We start from the raw sequence: 17,500 nt of genomic DNA, 5'->3' as shown, positions 1-17,500 counted from the left end.
CAAGACAAAACCTCAGAAAGCCACGTTTATAACTACATCCCCCCACCTGTGGGCTCCATGTGCCAAAACCCCATCTACATGCAGAAGGACGGCGAGCAGGTGGCGTATTACCGCAACCTGAAGGAGCTCAGTTTTGGGCCTCTGGACGCAAAGAAGGATGTCCTGACCCGCAGCCCCGGGGCCTACACCATCAGCACAATGGATTTTATGGATAAATCTCCAACATCATGCGGTCTGACCACCCCGGACCCTCCTGAGATGTTGTATCAGAACCTAGGGGAGAGGCCCCACAAAGAGCTTCCCACAGCTGCAGGCGCCCCCCCTTTCCATTACAACTTTTGCACTTTACCTAAGAGACCTTGCATCGTGCCCCCCTACGAGGCTGCTACAGCCCGGCGGCACATCCCCAACCAGGACAGGTTGAATAAAACTGTGCTGTACGGGACCCCCAGGAAGTACTACGGGGCTGAACACCCCCCAAAAAACAATGAGCACCCGCTTTTGCTCCCTGGGAAGCTAAAAACAGAACCAGACTACCTGGAGGTTCTGGAGAAACAGACTGCGATGAGCCAACTGTAAGATAGCGACAATGCCCCCCCTCAACCCCCGGTTCTGTGCAGCATTCATAATAATCACGCAGTTACTGTAATAATAGCCCTCTATATCTTATCTATCTTATCTATCTGTGTTCAATCCCTCATGATTGACTGATGATCTTTTTTCTCTCTTCCTTTTCTTCTCTTTCTCTTTTCAAGATGTATAAAAGGAGTATAAGAAGTATATTATTATGCAGCTCTATTTTTCTTCCTGGAAGGTATAAATTATTTCTTCTTTTTTGAAAAGTGAAATTCCAAAAGACTTTGACGACGGCAGGTATACAATGGGCAGGACTGTGTACAAATGCGGCTTTTCATAAAACTGTATTTTATTTTCCCAATGAGATCCTGGTTCTTTGTAGAGGAGTACATGCTACAGATTGACATTCCTGTACATACTGAGCAGACACAGATAACTGGCGACTGTAAAACCATAAAAGAGAACCTCTTCAAAATCCAACAAGTGGCAGAATCTTAAATACTTACTCCAGAAAGTGCCTTTGCACTCAACTATTTTATCAACAATGCTCTCTGCAAAATGGAAATGTTCCTTTTTTGAAAGTGCTGTATTTTAAAAAAATCAAATCTTTATGTAAAATAGAAGACTTATTTGTCTGTTTAAAAAGAAAAAAGAAAAAAAAGAACTTGAGACTGAGTGTGAACTGATGTGTGAGTTGTTGTCGGGGAGAATCCTGTTATTTTGCTTTGAATATGAAGTGTCTTTGGAGATGTACAACTTGTAGAGAACATTGTATGCTATAGGGGAGCAATACAGCGCGGCCAAAACGCGCCATTAAACTTTCACTGAAGCACTTTGTCAAGATCCTGAGCGTGAGGTAAATTCTGTCCACACTGTGCTGGGTTATTGTGTGTGTGTGTGTGTGTGTGTGTGTGTGTGTGTAAGTGTGTGTGTGTGTGTGTGTGTGTGTGTGTGTATGTGTGTGTATGTGTGTGTGTGGGAGCTGCAGCTCCTCTAATGATTACCCAGGTGTTTTTTTTGGGCTCCTTCTCAGTTGAATGATGTCTTCCCTCACACAGCATTTCAAGGTTTATTCCAATTTCCTGAAATCTCCTCTAACATCCAACGCTCCTGTGTGATGGATGTGTCAGACCTCACTGAGGGATGTAGAGTGATTGTACGCTGAAGAGACGTATGGAAATTGTAAATGTTCCTTTTTTAACTGTGGGCCAGTGTCATGTACAGCAGAGCAGCCGTGACATTAGAAGAGCGTTACCTGTATAGTGAATAGTAGAGCGTCACCTGTAGCAAATAGTAGAGCGTCACCTGTAGTGAATAGAAGAGCATCACCTGTAGTGAATAGAAGAGCATCACCTGTAGTGAATAGTAGAGCGTCACCTGTAGTGAATAGTAGAGCGTCACCTGTAGTGAATAGTAGAGTGTTACCTGTAGTGAATAGTAGAGCGTTACCTGTAGTGAATAGTAGTGTTACCTGTAGTGAATAGTAGAGCATCATCTGTAGTAAATAGTAGAGCGTTACCTGTAGTGAGTAGTAAGCATTACCTGTAGTGAATAGTAGAGCATCACCTGTAGTGAACAGTAGAGCGTTACCTGTAGTGAATAGTAGAGCATTATCTGTAGTGAATAGTAGAGCATTATCTGTAGTGAATAGTAGAGCGTTACCTGTATAGTGAATAGTAGAGCATCATCTGTAGTGAATAGTAGAGCGTCAACTGTAGTGAATAGTAGAGCGTCACCTGTAATGAATAGTAGAGCGTTACCTGTAATGAATAGTAGGGCATCATCTGTAGTGAATAGTAGAACATCATCTGTAGTGAATAGTAGAGCATCATCTGTAGTGAATAGTAGAGCATCACCTGTAGTGAATAGTAGAGCGTCACCTGTAATGAATAGTAGAGCGTTACCTGTAGTGAATAGTAGAACATCATCTGTAGTGAATAGTAGAGCATCATCTGTAGTGAATAGTAGAGCGTCACCTGTAGTGAATAGTAGAGCATCACCTGTAGTGAATAGTAGAGCATCACCTGTAGTGAATAGCCCCGTGTGTATCAGATGCAGAAGGAAATGTAACAGTAACATGCAGACATTCCTCCACATCCTGCCGTTCACTAATGACGCCGGTTATGTAGAGTGAAACAAATGTGACATCTTTAACAGCTGCTGCTTCTCGGCCATTGAAATCTTACAGGGGAGAAGAATTGCAATTAGCATAGCGACTGACAGCGGTGTATTTCTGTGGTGCATGAGCAGTGAAAGGACCGTCTTCTGCAGCATAAAGAGCACTAACTCTCCTAGAAACCATCTTTTAGGAAATACAGCGCTTCTCTGCAACCTGCCCTCGATAATAATGCATGTTAGTGTGTATTATCATCCCCTGTGCATCTCTAGGCCTGTCCTCCTCTCCTCCCCAGCCGTGGCATGGATGAACTGTGCTACCCGCTCTAATGCTAATTCTGTCTTCTGTCCTTCAACTCCCGTTGACATTGGCTCTTTGTGTCCTCTGTGAATGGCCTCCCAGCGGCCAAATTCTTCTCTTTTCCCTTTTGTATGCCCAGCGCCCTCCTCCACCTCCTCCTCTGTCTTTTGTCCTCGTGTTTTCCCCCGCTGGATCTCTGCTGGCTATTGTGTAGCTGTCCAAGGTGCTGAAATGTTGTCGGCAACAGGGCCGCGTTCCAATCTGACGGCTGGGACCTGAGAGCCCTGCGCCAAGGAGACCAGCCAGTTCACTTTTTGGAGAGTTAGGTTGCAAAGTGGTCTGTAGATTAAATAGTCTGGCTTTGTGTTTTTTGCTGGAAATCTTTTTCCCCAAAAAAATGGGTCTGCCTACCACAGGGCACTGAGGGTCAGCTGGTTGGATTCGTCTTTGTGTTGGTCCCTATATGGGCTGGTTGCAGTGAAGGAATACAGCACAGTGGAAACAGCACCTTAACTCACTCACCAGCTTTTTCTGGAGCTGTCAGCCACCTCTCACAGTCTCTCTTTGTCCCGTTGTTTTCTGAAGACTGTGACTGCAGTTTAAAGCTCTACATTTGCAGGTATGTGGGTTTCCTTTGATGCAAACAGAGTCACCTTTTTTTAGAGAATTTGCTTTGTTGCTGTTTCATTGAAGCAAAATTTTAACAGTTAAAGGATCATTTTGGTGTGTCACTCAGCCTTATGTTCATCTCTTCTAATGATTAGGACATCACTGCACTCCACCAGTTTGATTGTTGAGATCTGGGAAGGGTGATGTCGCTCCAACAAAGCCGACGGGGGAAGAAACATGATCAGACAGATTATATATATATATATAAGATTCATCTGGAGGTAAAAACACACCAGAGATAATGTTGATGATAATATTGATAATGTTTCATTGTCTCAGGACACTGCTGAAACCTACATACTGCAGAACACAGCGTGATAGCATGCATGCACCAACTTTTCCCAACTTCCTTTGTGCAATGCATTGTGGGAAAATAATGTCCATAAACAGCACATTAAAAAAACATGAGGTATACTTTTTTTGTATATATTTTATTTCACCAATTTGAACACACTAGATACTGTAATCAGTGACTGGTACGGAGCTGGGAGACAGTTGGTGACCGGCCGAAGTCCATTCTCTTTAACTGATGCTAACAACAGACAGTTTGTCTGAGCCTTTGCTTTCTTTTTCCAATGAGATTGGTTCAACTTGTTTACAACTGATGCAGTGTTGCTGCATTCCCAGACCTCAGCAGTGTGATGATCAGTGACATGAATGATGGTTTATCCTTTCCCCCGTCATCACATCTGCTCTCCCAGACTCTGCAGAGCCACGTTCACATCCATCCATCTAGTGAGAATTGGGGCATTGGCTTCAGAGAATCCCCACCGGTTCATGATTCACCATGACAGATTGTTTCAATAAACTAGTATTACCAGGCAGGAACCTCCGTTTCTCTCAGAGAGCAGACTTTTGGATATTTATTGTTTGCAGCAAAATGGTGTTCCAGAGTGAACCGCTGAAAAAACATCCTCCTTTAATGTTGTTTTGCTGTTACTGCTGCGTGAAACACCTCATTTACTGCAATTCCTGATATCTTCTCTGCCTGTTCCCTTTTTCTTTTTCCCCTTTATGCATTTACTTGTGGCCTCTTAGTGCCGTAACTTTTTTTAGACGCCGTATCGAGTTGCTTTCATCCACGGCTTCTGGTGCAAAGGCACACGGCGGGCAGGGGAGATGCTGCGGTAAGCAAAGCTGTGAATGCTGTCATGTGGGCTTCCTTTTTAACAAGCTTCGCCATTTCAGCTGCTGTGTGAATGGGAGGGGAGAAGAAAGAGAGTGTGAGAGGGAGAGAGAGGGGGAAGGAGAGAGGTTGGGAGAGATGAACAGAAGGAGAGAGAGAGAGAGAGAGAGAGAGAGAGCGAGCTGTTCATTCCTCTCCTTTTCTGAAAATGGAGTGATTTTCCTTCCTTGGGCACAATAGGTCCTCTGTGTCTTTTTAGTGGCAGGGAAGGAAAGAGAGGGAGTGCTCGCATGCACACACACACACACACACACACACACACACACACACAAACACGCACACGCACACACGCACGCACACACACACACACACAGGGGATATAAGGGAGGGTTGGAACATGTGCAGCCTTGCACACCAATGAGGAAGCTTTCTCCCCAGAACACTCTCCTCTCTTATCTTGCAGCCCTGGGACTGTGTGTGTGTGTGTGTGCGTGTGTGTGTGTGTGCGTGCGTACGTGCGTGCGTGTGTGTGTGTGTGTGTGTGAGTGACTGAGTGAGTGCATGTATATGTATTCATATACTGTACGTGTGGACGTCGATATCTCTGCAGAGGTGTTCTCTCTCTCTTTTCTTCTTCGATAAGATTGAAACGTAGAAATAGGTATTTTGTGGATAATGCTCTCCCTCTCTTCCACTCTCTGTCTACCTCTCTCGCCCCTTCCCTCACTCTGTCTCCCTTCTTTCTGTCCCTCTCTGAATGATGTGATAGAGGACTGTGAATTGGTATTCCTATAGTGAGGCTCAATATGTGGATAAGCGATTCAGAGATGACTTTGAAGCATAAGGGCTGTTGCTTTGAGTTGATTTATAACAGCCGTTTCCAGGGCCTTTTCTCCATGTGTGAATGTATATGTGTGTGTGTGTGTGTGTGTGTGTGTGTGTGTGTGTGTGTGTGTGTGTGTGTGTGTGTGTGTGTGCGTATGTGTGAATGCATATGTGTGTATGTGTGTGTGTGAATGCATATGTGTGTGTGACTTGCATTACGTTGTGTGGGACGCCGGCTTTTCACACATACGATTTTAATCATTTTGCCGCAGATTGCTGCAATCCATTCTCCACTGCTCACTGCTATGTGTGTGTGTGTGTGTGTGTGTGTATCCTTACTCCATCAGTCAGTTTAACCATTCCCCTTAACTCATTTTCTATGATGTTCCCGTCATCCTCAGCTGTCTGTTCTCATTGTGAGGCTGCTGCTCAGCTGTTTCAGTCAGCTCTGCTTCTGGCCCTGGAACCACTGTGTCATATACACACAGTTTAGTATCTAGTATGTATTTAGCAGAGTTGGACAGTGGCCAGGTGGTTCATACCACTTTATTTTTTTACCATCAATGACCTTAAAATGTGTAAAAGAGAGAAATGTGCTCTCTCATGTGAAAGCATTTGGAGCGTCTGGTAGAGCCAGTTGTCCTGCGTCAGGTGTCCTCTCCGTGCTGCTGCTACAGAGGCTGCAGAGCGTCTGTCTCTCGTTGTGCGTTGTGATAGTCACAGTTTGTAGAGTTGCATTTGAGTCTGTTTATGTTGCTCCGTGATTATGCTTGTCTTCGGTCCAGCCTCCTTGGGGGCCCCTTACTGAGCCCCCTCAAATACAAGTTCCTCAGAACCCATATGCCCCACAACCCCCCAGAAACCAGTCTGTGCTATAAGCTTGATTTAACACACGTGTGTTCTGTGTACCATGTCAGTAAAATATCTACCAAAAGATTAAACTAGATTTTAACATTGGAACCCTTAACAAGACAGGGCCTTAAGATTATGAAAAATGGAACTACTATTTCAATTTTTTGTGAGCAGATAATTTGGTGATTTGCGGCCCTTGAGGGTCTGAGGCCTCAGGCAGTCGCCCCCTCTGCCTGTCGGTTCTCACATCTTTTTGATTCACCTCATTTATTGTTGGATTGATGTCTTCTCTGCTTTCTAATGAGAACTCCTCATAGTTGTTGTTGTTGTTGTTGTTGTTGTTCCTACCACCTTTAGACAAGGCTGGACTACAAAGCCCCAGCAGCCCCAAAGGTTCACCATGCATCAACTGCTTTTTGGTTTTTGATATTTGATATTTAATTGCAAATTTGTTATGGAAACTACATCACTAGTGCCCAATATCAACTAAAACAGGTCCTTCATTGCTTTATTGGACCTGTATCAAAACCTGAATTAGTTTAGCTTATATATATATATAAACTCGGAAAAAAAAGTTTGAAAAGTGTGTTTGGTGGATTATTTCTCTGTTGTTACAATGCTGATGGTCATTGTATTTTACATGGTTGGAAAGCCTGTTTATTTACCTTCACAATGATGTCCAACTTGTAAGGATCATGCATTTGTGGGATGAGCAGCACAGCTGATTATGTGGGTAGCGCCCAAGAAAAATTTGCCAAAATGCTCTGCCGATGCTAAACAGTGTATTCTCCTGTTGGTATTGACTCTTGTTTTGAGTTGTTTGGTGGATTGGATGATTGAACTCTCTATCAGTAACAAGGAACAAACAAGACATATTAGCTATTTTACACTTTATTCATTTAATACACCATCAGGAGCCTCAGTAGCGGTGGAAGATCCATACGCAGCCACAACAGCCTGGCACCTCCTCCTCATGCTGGTCACCAACCTGGTCACACGTTGCTGTGGGATGGCGTTCCATTCCTCAACCAGGAGGCAACTTGGTTTTGCGGAACAGCTTCAACTTGCCCTATCGCACGGGCCTTATCCAGATCAGACAAACATGGCATGACGATGCTAGGAGCAAACACCAAACTCAGCACCCAGCAGGCCCCATGCACATCAGGCACCTGGTTGGCAGCACCTGGAGCTCCAAACAAGAGTCAGTTCCAACAGGAGAATACACTGTTTAGCATCGGCAGAGAATTTTGGCAAATTTTATTTGGGCGCTAACCACATAATCAGCTGTGCTGCTCATCCCAGAAATGCATGATCCTTACAAGTTGGACATCATTGTGACGGTAAATAAACAGGCTTTCCAACGATGTAAAATACAATGACCATTAGCATTGAAACAACAGAGAAATAATCCAACAAAAATACATTTCCAAACTTTTCTTTTCCGAGTTTATATATATATATATATATATATATATATATAGCCTCTCCATGTCAGTGACCATGTTGAGATGTCAGCTGATGATCTGTGAATAGCTGTGACAGATTAAAAAGGATGCCACCTTCTTTTAAAACTTGAGTCAGACTAGATCGACCTGATCATCCAGTAAAGGGACCTCAGCGAGCACTGTGGCATGTCTGTGGATGATTTAGTGTTTGAAAGAGAAATGGCAGCATAAACACTGCTTGGCCCGAGTATCCTCAACAGACACTCAGCGGTACATGCAGTATTAGCTAAACACAAGTGTGCTCCTGTAATTTAGAGCAGGAAACACACTGGATCCAGCTCTTCCCTTCTCTACAGCAGACAGCAGAGCAGCTGCTCTGGATGCAGTCAGGTGCTTACATGTAATGCAAATGTAATTAACTCATCTGCATGTGATTAGTGTGCCTGCTTAAATATTAATGTCACTGTGATTGTGCTTGATTGGATATTGATTTGCAGTTTTTCATGTACAGGCAGTGGCAGCCATGTCACAGCTTTTTAGCCTCTTGTAGCTCGCAGTTGTTCATCAGCGTGGTTTCTAGGCGCCACAGGCAGCTGTGTTCCGACCGAAAGCTGTGATCAACCCCCTGCACACCAATCGGCAGACAGACAACGTCAGAGACCAGCTGGTGAACATGGTGGAGCATTCAGGAGGTGATGGAGACCAAAGCAGAGCTAAAAGGAGACTGAATATCAGACTTAACGGCCACAGGTGTCGCTGTTAACAAGACATTTCTGATTCTTGCAAACAGTCCCTTTAAGAAATAAAATATTTTATATTTTATGAAAATTCAGTCCAAATTTAGCACCATCCCTTATATATATCATGACTTGTACTGAAATGACCTGTGTATGTGTTGTTGAGATTTGCAAATTGTTTGAAGCATTTTTTAAACCTGCTTTGTTTCCATTCATGTTTGCTAGCTAGCAGTCTGCTTCTTCTCTGCCGGTAGTTCTCGGTACGTTTCTTGGTGTATTACCTCCACCAACTGTCGGTGGAACAGTGGAATAGCCTGAAACGAGCTGCACTGTCGTATATTGAGTCTCTGTGTGTAACAACTGTTGCAGACCTAAGTTTGACTGTACAGTATTTAACATCACTGTATTGGTAGACAGTTTGATGGGGGTGCGTTGTTGGCATTGATCCCTACAGGATGTCAGAGGGCTATCACCCAGCTGTGTTTGGCAGTGGGATCTATCAGCTGCTCTTTGTTCCTGATATCTCCAGGCGGTGATGTCGCGTGTGTGACATCGACTGCAGCGGCTGATTTCCAGAGTGATACGGAGGGTGTAGCTTGTCTGTGTAAAGGGTTGAATGTCAGAGGTGTTTGAAGCAGTCAGGCAGATCCTGTTGCGCTGCAGTCTCAGGTCTCCGTTTCCCCCGAGGTCTCTTAACTGATTGTATTGTGACGGGATCTTTCAGAAAAAACTGCATTTCTAATGTGACTTTTAATGTTCTGTATCTGTGTGCACCAGATCATCTATCATGCAACATTAGTTCTTAAGAACAGACACAGTCTGCCAGCGATGATTCAATAAGAGAGATGCAGAGGTTTGGGCAGGTTTCAAGTCATTCTAGCTCTTACATGCTGCTTTACGCTGATCAAGGTTCTGGTACTTTCCCCTATCAGTCCTCAGTATTGGATATCGGAGATGTTGAACCTGCTTGTATCCGTTTCAGGGTGATACCACTGGGATCCAAAGTGATTGGTGTTGGGTGTTAGAGGTTGTCTGACTACATCTACAGTGTTAGCTATACATCACATGGACTTTCAGAAGTGGGGGTCTTAAAAAAGGGGAGTATCCTCTTCTAGTTTCCTCTTCTGGTTCCATTGCTTAGTCTAATCTTAACCCTTTGTTATACTGTTCTGACCCAAAGGACCATACTGGTGTTTGTGTGGTTTAACTCCTCAGATAGAAATCATCATAAATTCACACTTTTGCTGAGATATTTCAAAGTCAGTCTATACAGTCATAGATTTTGGAATATATTTTTCTACCTTTCCAGGCAGCCATTGATTTCCATTACTGTTCATATGGTAGTAAAATCAACTAACAGACACTAACGTGAGTTGTGTGATTCTCTCCCTCACTTACTCACTCTGGATTTTCAAACAGTAAAAAAATTAATGGAAGTCAATGGATGGCAAGATTGGCAGAATAAACACTGAACATTCTAAAAATGTCTGGCCTGCAGTCATATACAGTATACATGGTTGTAGCTGAGTACAACCACTGGTACGACTTGGGTCTTATTTAGTAGTTTAGGTCATCATTTCTATTGGCTTTTTTAATTGTTGCTTGTTTCTGGTTACAAGGCTAAGAAGAAGTCAGATGGGGCAAAATACACAAGCACTCAGATGAACAGGCTAGTTTAGTGCAACCAAAATATTTTTCAAAATTGAGAAAGCACAATTATGCTAAATAGACTGGGTCAAAGTTGAACCAGGCAGTGGGTCTGTAGACTGTCATGGTTGTCTACAACAAGCCGTTAGGGCTACTGTTCACCTCGGTTTCCTCTTCTAAAACTGTTTGTCCAATGTGACTAAACGTTTGGGTTGAAATAGCTACGGAAGTGGCGTTACTTACGTACAGAAGTTACACGGGACGCTAATGGCTGTAGATAGTCTACAGCTGTAGTTCTTCAGCTGGTCTTCAGTACTGGGTGTAAGACATCCTGTAGATAGTCTACAGCTGTAGTTCTTCAGCTGGTCTTCAGTACTGGGTGTAAGACATCCTGTAGATAGTCTACAGCTGTAGTTCTTCAGCTGGTCTTCAGTACTGGGTGTAAGACATCCTGTAGATAGTCTACAGCTGTAGTTCTTCAGCTGGTCTTCAGTACTGGGTGTAAGACATCCTGTAGATAGTCTACAGCTGTAGTTTTTCAGCATGACAGAGGTGCTCAGCCGCTGCTGGGATTCAACTTCCCTCTATCTCCAATCTTGGGTTTGTGTCGAGGTCGAAGGAGCTCGACCAGGAGGCGCTGCCTGTGACGGGAGGATGTAGAGGGAGGAGAATCAATTACAGAGACTGAGACTGATAAAGATGAAGAAAGGAAGAGAAACAGAACTCCAGCAGGATGGTGGAGGCCAGAGGAGGGAGAGAAAAGAGAAGACGATCAATAGACTCGGTTCAAGAGGCCCACAGGACTGGGTTTTACCAAGAAGTGTGTGTGTGTGTGTGTGTTTGTTTCCTGAGCTGGTCACCATTGGTCCTCAAATCAACAAAGACACAGTGAAAAGAGAGGGAGGAGGAGAGAGAGGGGGGAATAGGAGGCAGACAGAGAGAGGGAGGAGGGAATAGGAAGTGGAGAGGGAGAGGAGGGAATAGGAGGTGGAGAGAGAGAGAGGAGGGAATAGGAGGTGGAGAGAGAGGAGGGAATAGGAGGTGGAGAGAGAGAGAGGAGGGAACAGGAGGTGGAGAGAGAGAGGAGGGAATAGGAGGTGGAGAGAGAGAGAGGAGGGAATAGGAGGTGGAGAGAGAGAGAGGAGGGAACAGGAGGTGGAGAGAGAGAGAGGAGGGAACAGGAGGTGGAGAGAGAGAGGAGGGAATAGGAGGTGGAGAGAGAGAGAGGAGGGAACAGGAGGTGGAGAGAGAGAGGAGGGAATATGAGGTGGAGAGAGAGAGGAGGGAATGGGAGGTGGAGATAGAGAGGAGGGAATAGGAGGTGGAGAGAGATAGAGGAGGGAATGGGTGGTGGATAGAAAGAAAAAGGAGAGAATAGGAGGTGGAGAGAGAGACGAAGGAATAGGAGGCAGAAAGAGAAAGGAGGGAATAGGAGGTGGAGAGAGAAGAGAGAGAGAGGGGAGGGAATAGGAGGTGGAGAGAGAGACGAAGGAATAGGAGGCAGAAAGAGAGAGGAGGGAATAGGAGGTGGAGAGAGAGAGGAGAGAGAGGGGAGGGAATAGGAGGTGAGAGAGGAGGGAATAGGAGGTTGAGAGAGAAGAGGGTAGGAGGTGGAGAGAGAGGAGAGAGAGAAGAGGGTAGGAGGTGGAGAGAGAGGAGAGAGAGAAGAGGGTAGGAGGTGGAGAGAGAGGAGAGAGAGATGACAGAATAGGAAGTGGAGAGAGAGAAAGAGGATGGTATGAGAGGTAGAGAGAGAGGAAAGAGATTAGAGAATAGGAGGTGTAGAGAGAGAGAGAGGAGGGAATGGGAAGTGGAGAGAGAAAAAAAGGAGGGAATAGGAGGTGGAGAGAGAGAAGAGAGAGAAGAGGGTAGGAGGTGGAGAGAGATAGAGAGGAGGGAATGGGAGGTGGAGAGAGAAAAAGGAGGGAATAGGAGGTGGAGGGAGAGAAAGAGGAGGGAATAGGAGGTGGAGAGAGAGAAGAGAGAGAGGAGGGAATAGTAGGTGGAGAGAGAGAAGAGAGAGAGGAGGGAATAGGAGGTGGAGGGAAAGAAAGAGGAGGGAATAGGAGGTGGAGAGAGAGAAGAGAGAGGAGGGAATAGGAGGTGGAGAGAGAGAAGAGAGAGAAGAGGGAATAGGAGGTGGAGAGAGAGGAGAGAGAGGAGGGAATAGGAGGTAGAGAGAAGAGAGAGAAGAGGGAATAGGAGGTGGAGAGAGAGGAGAGAGAGAGGAGGGAATAGGAGGTGTAGAGAGAGAAGAGAGAAGAGGGAATAGGAGGTGGAGAGAGAGCGGAGAGAGAGAGGAGGGTAGGAGGTGGAGAGAGCGAGGAGGGAATAGGAGGTGGAGAGTGAGAGGAGAGAGAGGAGGGTAGGAGGTGGAGAGAGAGAGGAGGGAATAGGAGGTGGAGAGTGAGAGGATGGTATAGGAGGTGGAGAGAGAGAAGAGAGAGAAGAGGGTAGGAGGTGGAGAGGCCAGCCGGAGGCCTGCTCACTCATTCAGACTGTAAATCACAGCTAAATCAAACTGTATGTCCTCACTGATCAAACGGTCCATATCTAACCTGTCTCACATGTCTTTGGTGGATCTTCATAGAGCAAAGTTATTTAACCCTTTAAACCAGACTGCAGAGATGTAGGAGCAGATGAAGCTAACCGTTAGCTCAGGCTAATGGAGCTGTGTGTACTACCTTCCCCAGGTTGGCTCTGTCTCAGCTCGGCTCATTCTATTAAGCATGCTGTACATCTATTTAGGGATATTCACCATGACATTGAATACTGAAAATATAAAGGTTAAAAAACTAGACATAGACACAGAGCCTCTTCTGTAAAGCCAGGTCTAAAGATTACAGTAAAAAAGATGGTACGACTAAAGGCCCTTTAGTGGTGCATTCTCCCATCAAGTGACCCTACACTGAATGCCTCACAGTAAACAGGGGGGGGGGGGGTCCAGGACCTGGGGCATTAGCCTGCTTTGCTCAATTACTAATCCCGTCCTGCACAGGCATAAACACATACTGCTGGAATCCAGTGACCAGTATAAAGATCCAAACATCTGGATCACCTCTCATTAAAGGCATTTAGACCTTTTCTTCATCATCACCAGTAATCAGGTGATTATTGTCTACAGTGCAAACAGGAAATGCTGCTAGTAGGGATGCACCGCTACCGATACCAGTATCGGGTATCGGGTCTGATACTGTGCTCATGTACTCGTACTCGCTAAACGGCTCCGATACAACGGCACCGATACCACGGCACCGATACCACTTTATGGTGGTGTGCCCGACCCCGCTGGGCCGGGATCCCACCTCAGCCGTCGGGGGGGTTGCCGACATCGCTGCAGACCCCCGGCGCCTTTTACGTGGGCCGAGCCCCGATCTGGCGGCACGCGGTCGTTCGACAGTCGCACAGGGGGCAGGGGGCCGTCCCCGGCGGAGAGAGAGGGCGCAGCGAGCCCTTTGTCCACGGTGCGGCGAGGTCCGGGCGGGGAGCGCTGTAAAGCTGCGGCCGCGAGCCACCTTCACCCCGAGCCTTTCCAAGCCGACCTAGAGCCGGTGGCGGCGCACCGCCTCGTATGCGGGACTCCCCAGCCTGTCATGTGTCGCTCACACCCTCCAGCTGGCTGTTAACGAGGGTCTTTTGGCTCAGAGAAGTACTTGTATCGGTACTCGGTCTGAAAAAAAGTGGTATCGGTGCTGCTAGCTAATGTAGCTAATGTAGCTAATGTAGCTAATGTAGCTAATGTAGCATGGCCTTTCATGGTGCACACTGAGCAAAATGTTAGTTTGACGTAAAAAAAGTATGAACCAAAGTTCCACTCACTGGAATCTTTGGCTTTTAGTCACATCTCATGGGCTTCATCAGCAAATGGAGTTTGGTGGATGGATGTGTTTGTATGGAGCAAACCCCATCGACTTCAATGAGTGGAACATGTGGTAATAATAATAATAAAAAGAATTATACAACATACTGTAAATGCTGTTTGACCCATTGGTATCAGTACCAACACTGAGCTTTAGAGTGGATCAGGTATCGATCCCATGGGACCGATCCACATTGAAAAAAGTTTCTTCATCAATGTGGTAATGAAATCCAGTGTTTCTCTATCAGTTCCATTCATTAAGTTGTGTTTAAGTCCTGTTACTTAATGTACAAATGATTCTAATGAGTTCCATGCAGTCAGGAACAAAGATCAGATCACTGCTCACTATTGGAATTGGTGTCAGGATAGAAATGGTTGGACTTCCAGCTTCACTCCTCCTAAGGTGAATCCCACCGCTAACTGACCCCATGGCAACATTCTATTTATTGTTTACACTATTCTTTGACAGACATAGACGCCATTAGCATGATGACACACACTGAACACTGACACACAAACTGTCCTAGAGCAGGTATTGTAGCACTGACATGTCAAATGATGAACTTATGCTGGAAAGAACAATTCATGACATGTCGAGCAAAAAGCCTTTTTACATTAAGGGAATACAAAGCAAGCAATAGCCAAGAGCTCGAAGGGTTAAATGTTAAGCAGGAGAATCACACTTTAATTTTAAGTGACGGGGTGGAAGAAAAAGAGGGAGGAGGAAAGGAGACGAGCGAAAGGAAGGAGCAGTGCATATAGGACAGGAATGATTAGACAGAATAGCAGCGACGGAGGAAAGTAAAGAGAAAGTAAAGAGAAAGTAAAGAGAAAGTAAAATGAAAGTAAAGTGAAAGTAAAGAGAAAGTAAAATGAAAGTAAAGTGAAAGTAAAGAGAAAGTAAAGTGAAAGTAAAGTGAAAGTAAAGAGAAAGTTAAGTGAAAGTAAAGCGTAAGTACAGTGAAAGTAAAGAGAAAGTAAAGAGAAAGTAAAGAGAAAGTAAAGAGAAAGGGAGGGGAAATAAAAATTAATGTTCACAATTAAACAAAATGGAGAACTGAAGGAAACACAGTCAGGAAAAAAAAATATAAACAGACAGAAGGAAAGAAAGTAAGTAAGAAAAGAAGAAATGAATGAAGAAATAAAGAGAGAGGTGAACACTGGATTAATCCCACTCATTAAACTGGAACTCAATCCTCAAGCTACTCTGTGAAACAGAAAAAAGGAAATAGTAAAGCACAGCTTTATTAGAGTTATGATGTTAATATAAGATTGATTATGAGTTTGAGATGAAGAGAAGACGAATGGATGGAGACAGGGAGGCAGAGAACAAAGGAAGAAGAAAGGAGAGAAGGAGAGAAGAGCAGCAGCTGGTTCACACTTTAGAGTCCTGAAAGCTTCTGAAATGTTCAAATGACAAAGTTTACACTAAAAGACATTTTACAATTTTAAATCAATATTATACCTATTATTAATAAAAGGCTGAAGCTGAACCCTTTGAATACTGTCCACCTTCACCTCACCTCCATCTCCACCTAACCCTCCACCTCCAACTCCACTTCACATCACAGCAGTCTGCACACTATACAGGAGGGAATGGATGGATAGATTGATGGATGGGTGGATAGATAGATGGATGGATGGATGGGTGAATGGATGGATGGATGGATAGATAGATGGGTGAATGGATGGATGGATGGATGGATGGATGGATGAATGGATGGATGGATGGATGAATATATGGATGGATGGATGAATGGATGGATGGATAGATAGATGGATGGATGGATGGGTGAATGGATGGATGGATGGATGGATAGATAGATGGGTGGATGGATGGATGGATGAATATTTGGATGGATGGATGAATGGATGGATGGATGGATGGATGGATGGATGGGTGAATGGATGGATGGATGGATGGATAGATGGATGAATGGATGGATGGATGGATGAATATATGGATGGATGGATGAATGGATGGATGGATTGATGGGTGAATGGATGGATGGATGGGTGAATGGATGGATGGATGGATGAATGGATGGATGGATTGATGGGTGAATGGATGGATGGATGGGTGAATGGATGGATGGATGGATGGATGGGTGAATGCATGCGGGTGCAGCCTGCTGCTCCTCTGCATACCCCCCCCCCCCCCCCCCCACACACACACACACACTTTGCTCCTTTATTGCTGGTTATAAGTATCTATCTCCAGATGTGTTGGCCCACAACACCGCTGCTTTCTTTGCAAATGTCATCCTCCCCATTGACATCTACGGAGTCCCCTGGGGGTCATATAGTAGAAAACAATATATTTATATGTGGCAAGCTAGCAGTTCACACTCTGGGATTAATAAACCCATCACATGGATCAATACATTGAGTGTATGCACTACTAAATTCAGAAGCTTGTGTTGAGATAGTTTTATCAACTGCTGTTTCCGAGGTTGAGGACAAACGTTGACCCACAGCTGTAACAGGCTGCTGGAGACTCTGTGGTGCATTTAATGGACTTCAAATAAAAGAGTCACAGCTGTACATGTAGCGAAGCACAAGCTAGCCTGTAACTCTGGATAGCTGATGATGATTAATAATACATGCTCTTATTTAGTGTGCTACTATTGATATTAACTCAACACTATCTGACACCAACTACACCTTTTATTTTGAAGGTTAAGGTCCATATCAGAATGCTCCTGCACATCTGATTCATTCTCACACACAGATTTCCACAAAGTGATTCATTTGCGCCGTATGAGCCCCACATGTTCCTCTGTACATGTCAGCGGTGCCTCTCTCCAACAAGCGCTTCATATTGGGACAGTAGCTAGCTGGATTACATATACGCACACCTGGCCTCAGCACCTCCAGCAGCCTTGTTAAAATGTCCCCTCACACTTCACTTCCTGTCATTCATTCCTTCATAATCAGAACTCAACACCTCGCCTCACAGTCACCCTGTCCTCCAACGGCCCTGCAAGCTGTGCTGCCATTTCATCTGCCTGCAGCCTCTGTCATTTGCTTTATCTCTATTCACACTGCTCTATAACACTTCCTTACACCATGGTGCATCCGCACTGCTCTATAACACTTCCTTACACCACGGTGCATCCGCACTGCTCTATAACACTTCCTTACACCACGGTGCATCCGCACTGCTCTATAACACTTTATTACACCACGGTGCATTCGCACTGCTCTATAACACTTTATTACACCACGGTGCATTCGCACTGCTCTATAACACTTCCTTACACCACGGTGCATTCACACTGCTCTATAACACTTCCTTACACCACGGTGCATTCACACTGCTCTATAACACTTCCTTACACCACGGTG

The 17,500-nt window shown here is 44.9% G+C and overlaps 1 protein-coding gene and 1 long non-coding RNA gene across 2 annotated transcripts in view; both read left to right on the top strand.

Annotated features, from left to right (window-relative positions):
• Positions 1-1,409, top strand: part of slitrk2 (SLIT and NTRK-like family, member 2) — a 4,322-nt gene extending 2,913 nt beyond the window's left edge. Inside the window, exon 2 of the mRNA XM_074647702.1 lies at positions 1-1,409. This exon is cut by the window's left edge and continues 2,151 nt beyond it. Coding sequence (XP_074503803.1) covers positions 1-579 — 579 coding nt within the window. The 3' untranslated portion in view covers positions 580-1,409.
• Positions 1-17,500, top strand: part of LOC141774905 (uncharacterized) — a 137,603-nt gene that overhangs the window by 44,203 nt on the left and 75,900 nt on the right. The window lies entirely within an intron of this gene.

The sequence above is a fragment of the Sebastes fasciatus genome, chromosome 10 (assembly GCF_043250625.1).
Source record: "Sebastes fasciatus isolate fSebFas1 chromosome 10, fSebFas1.pri, whole genome shotgun sequence".
Taxonomy (NCBI): domain Eukaryota; kingdom Metazoa; phylum Chordata; class Actinopteri; order Perciformes; family Sebastidae; genus Sebastes; species Sebastes fasciatus.
This window is presented reverse-complemented; position numbering and strand designations above follow the sequence as displayed.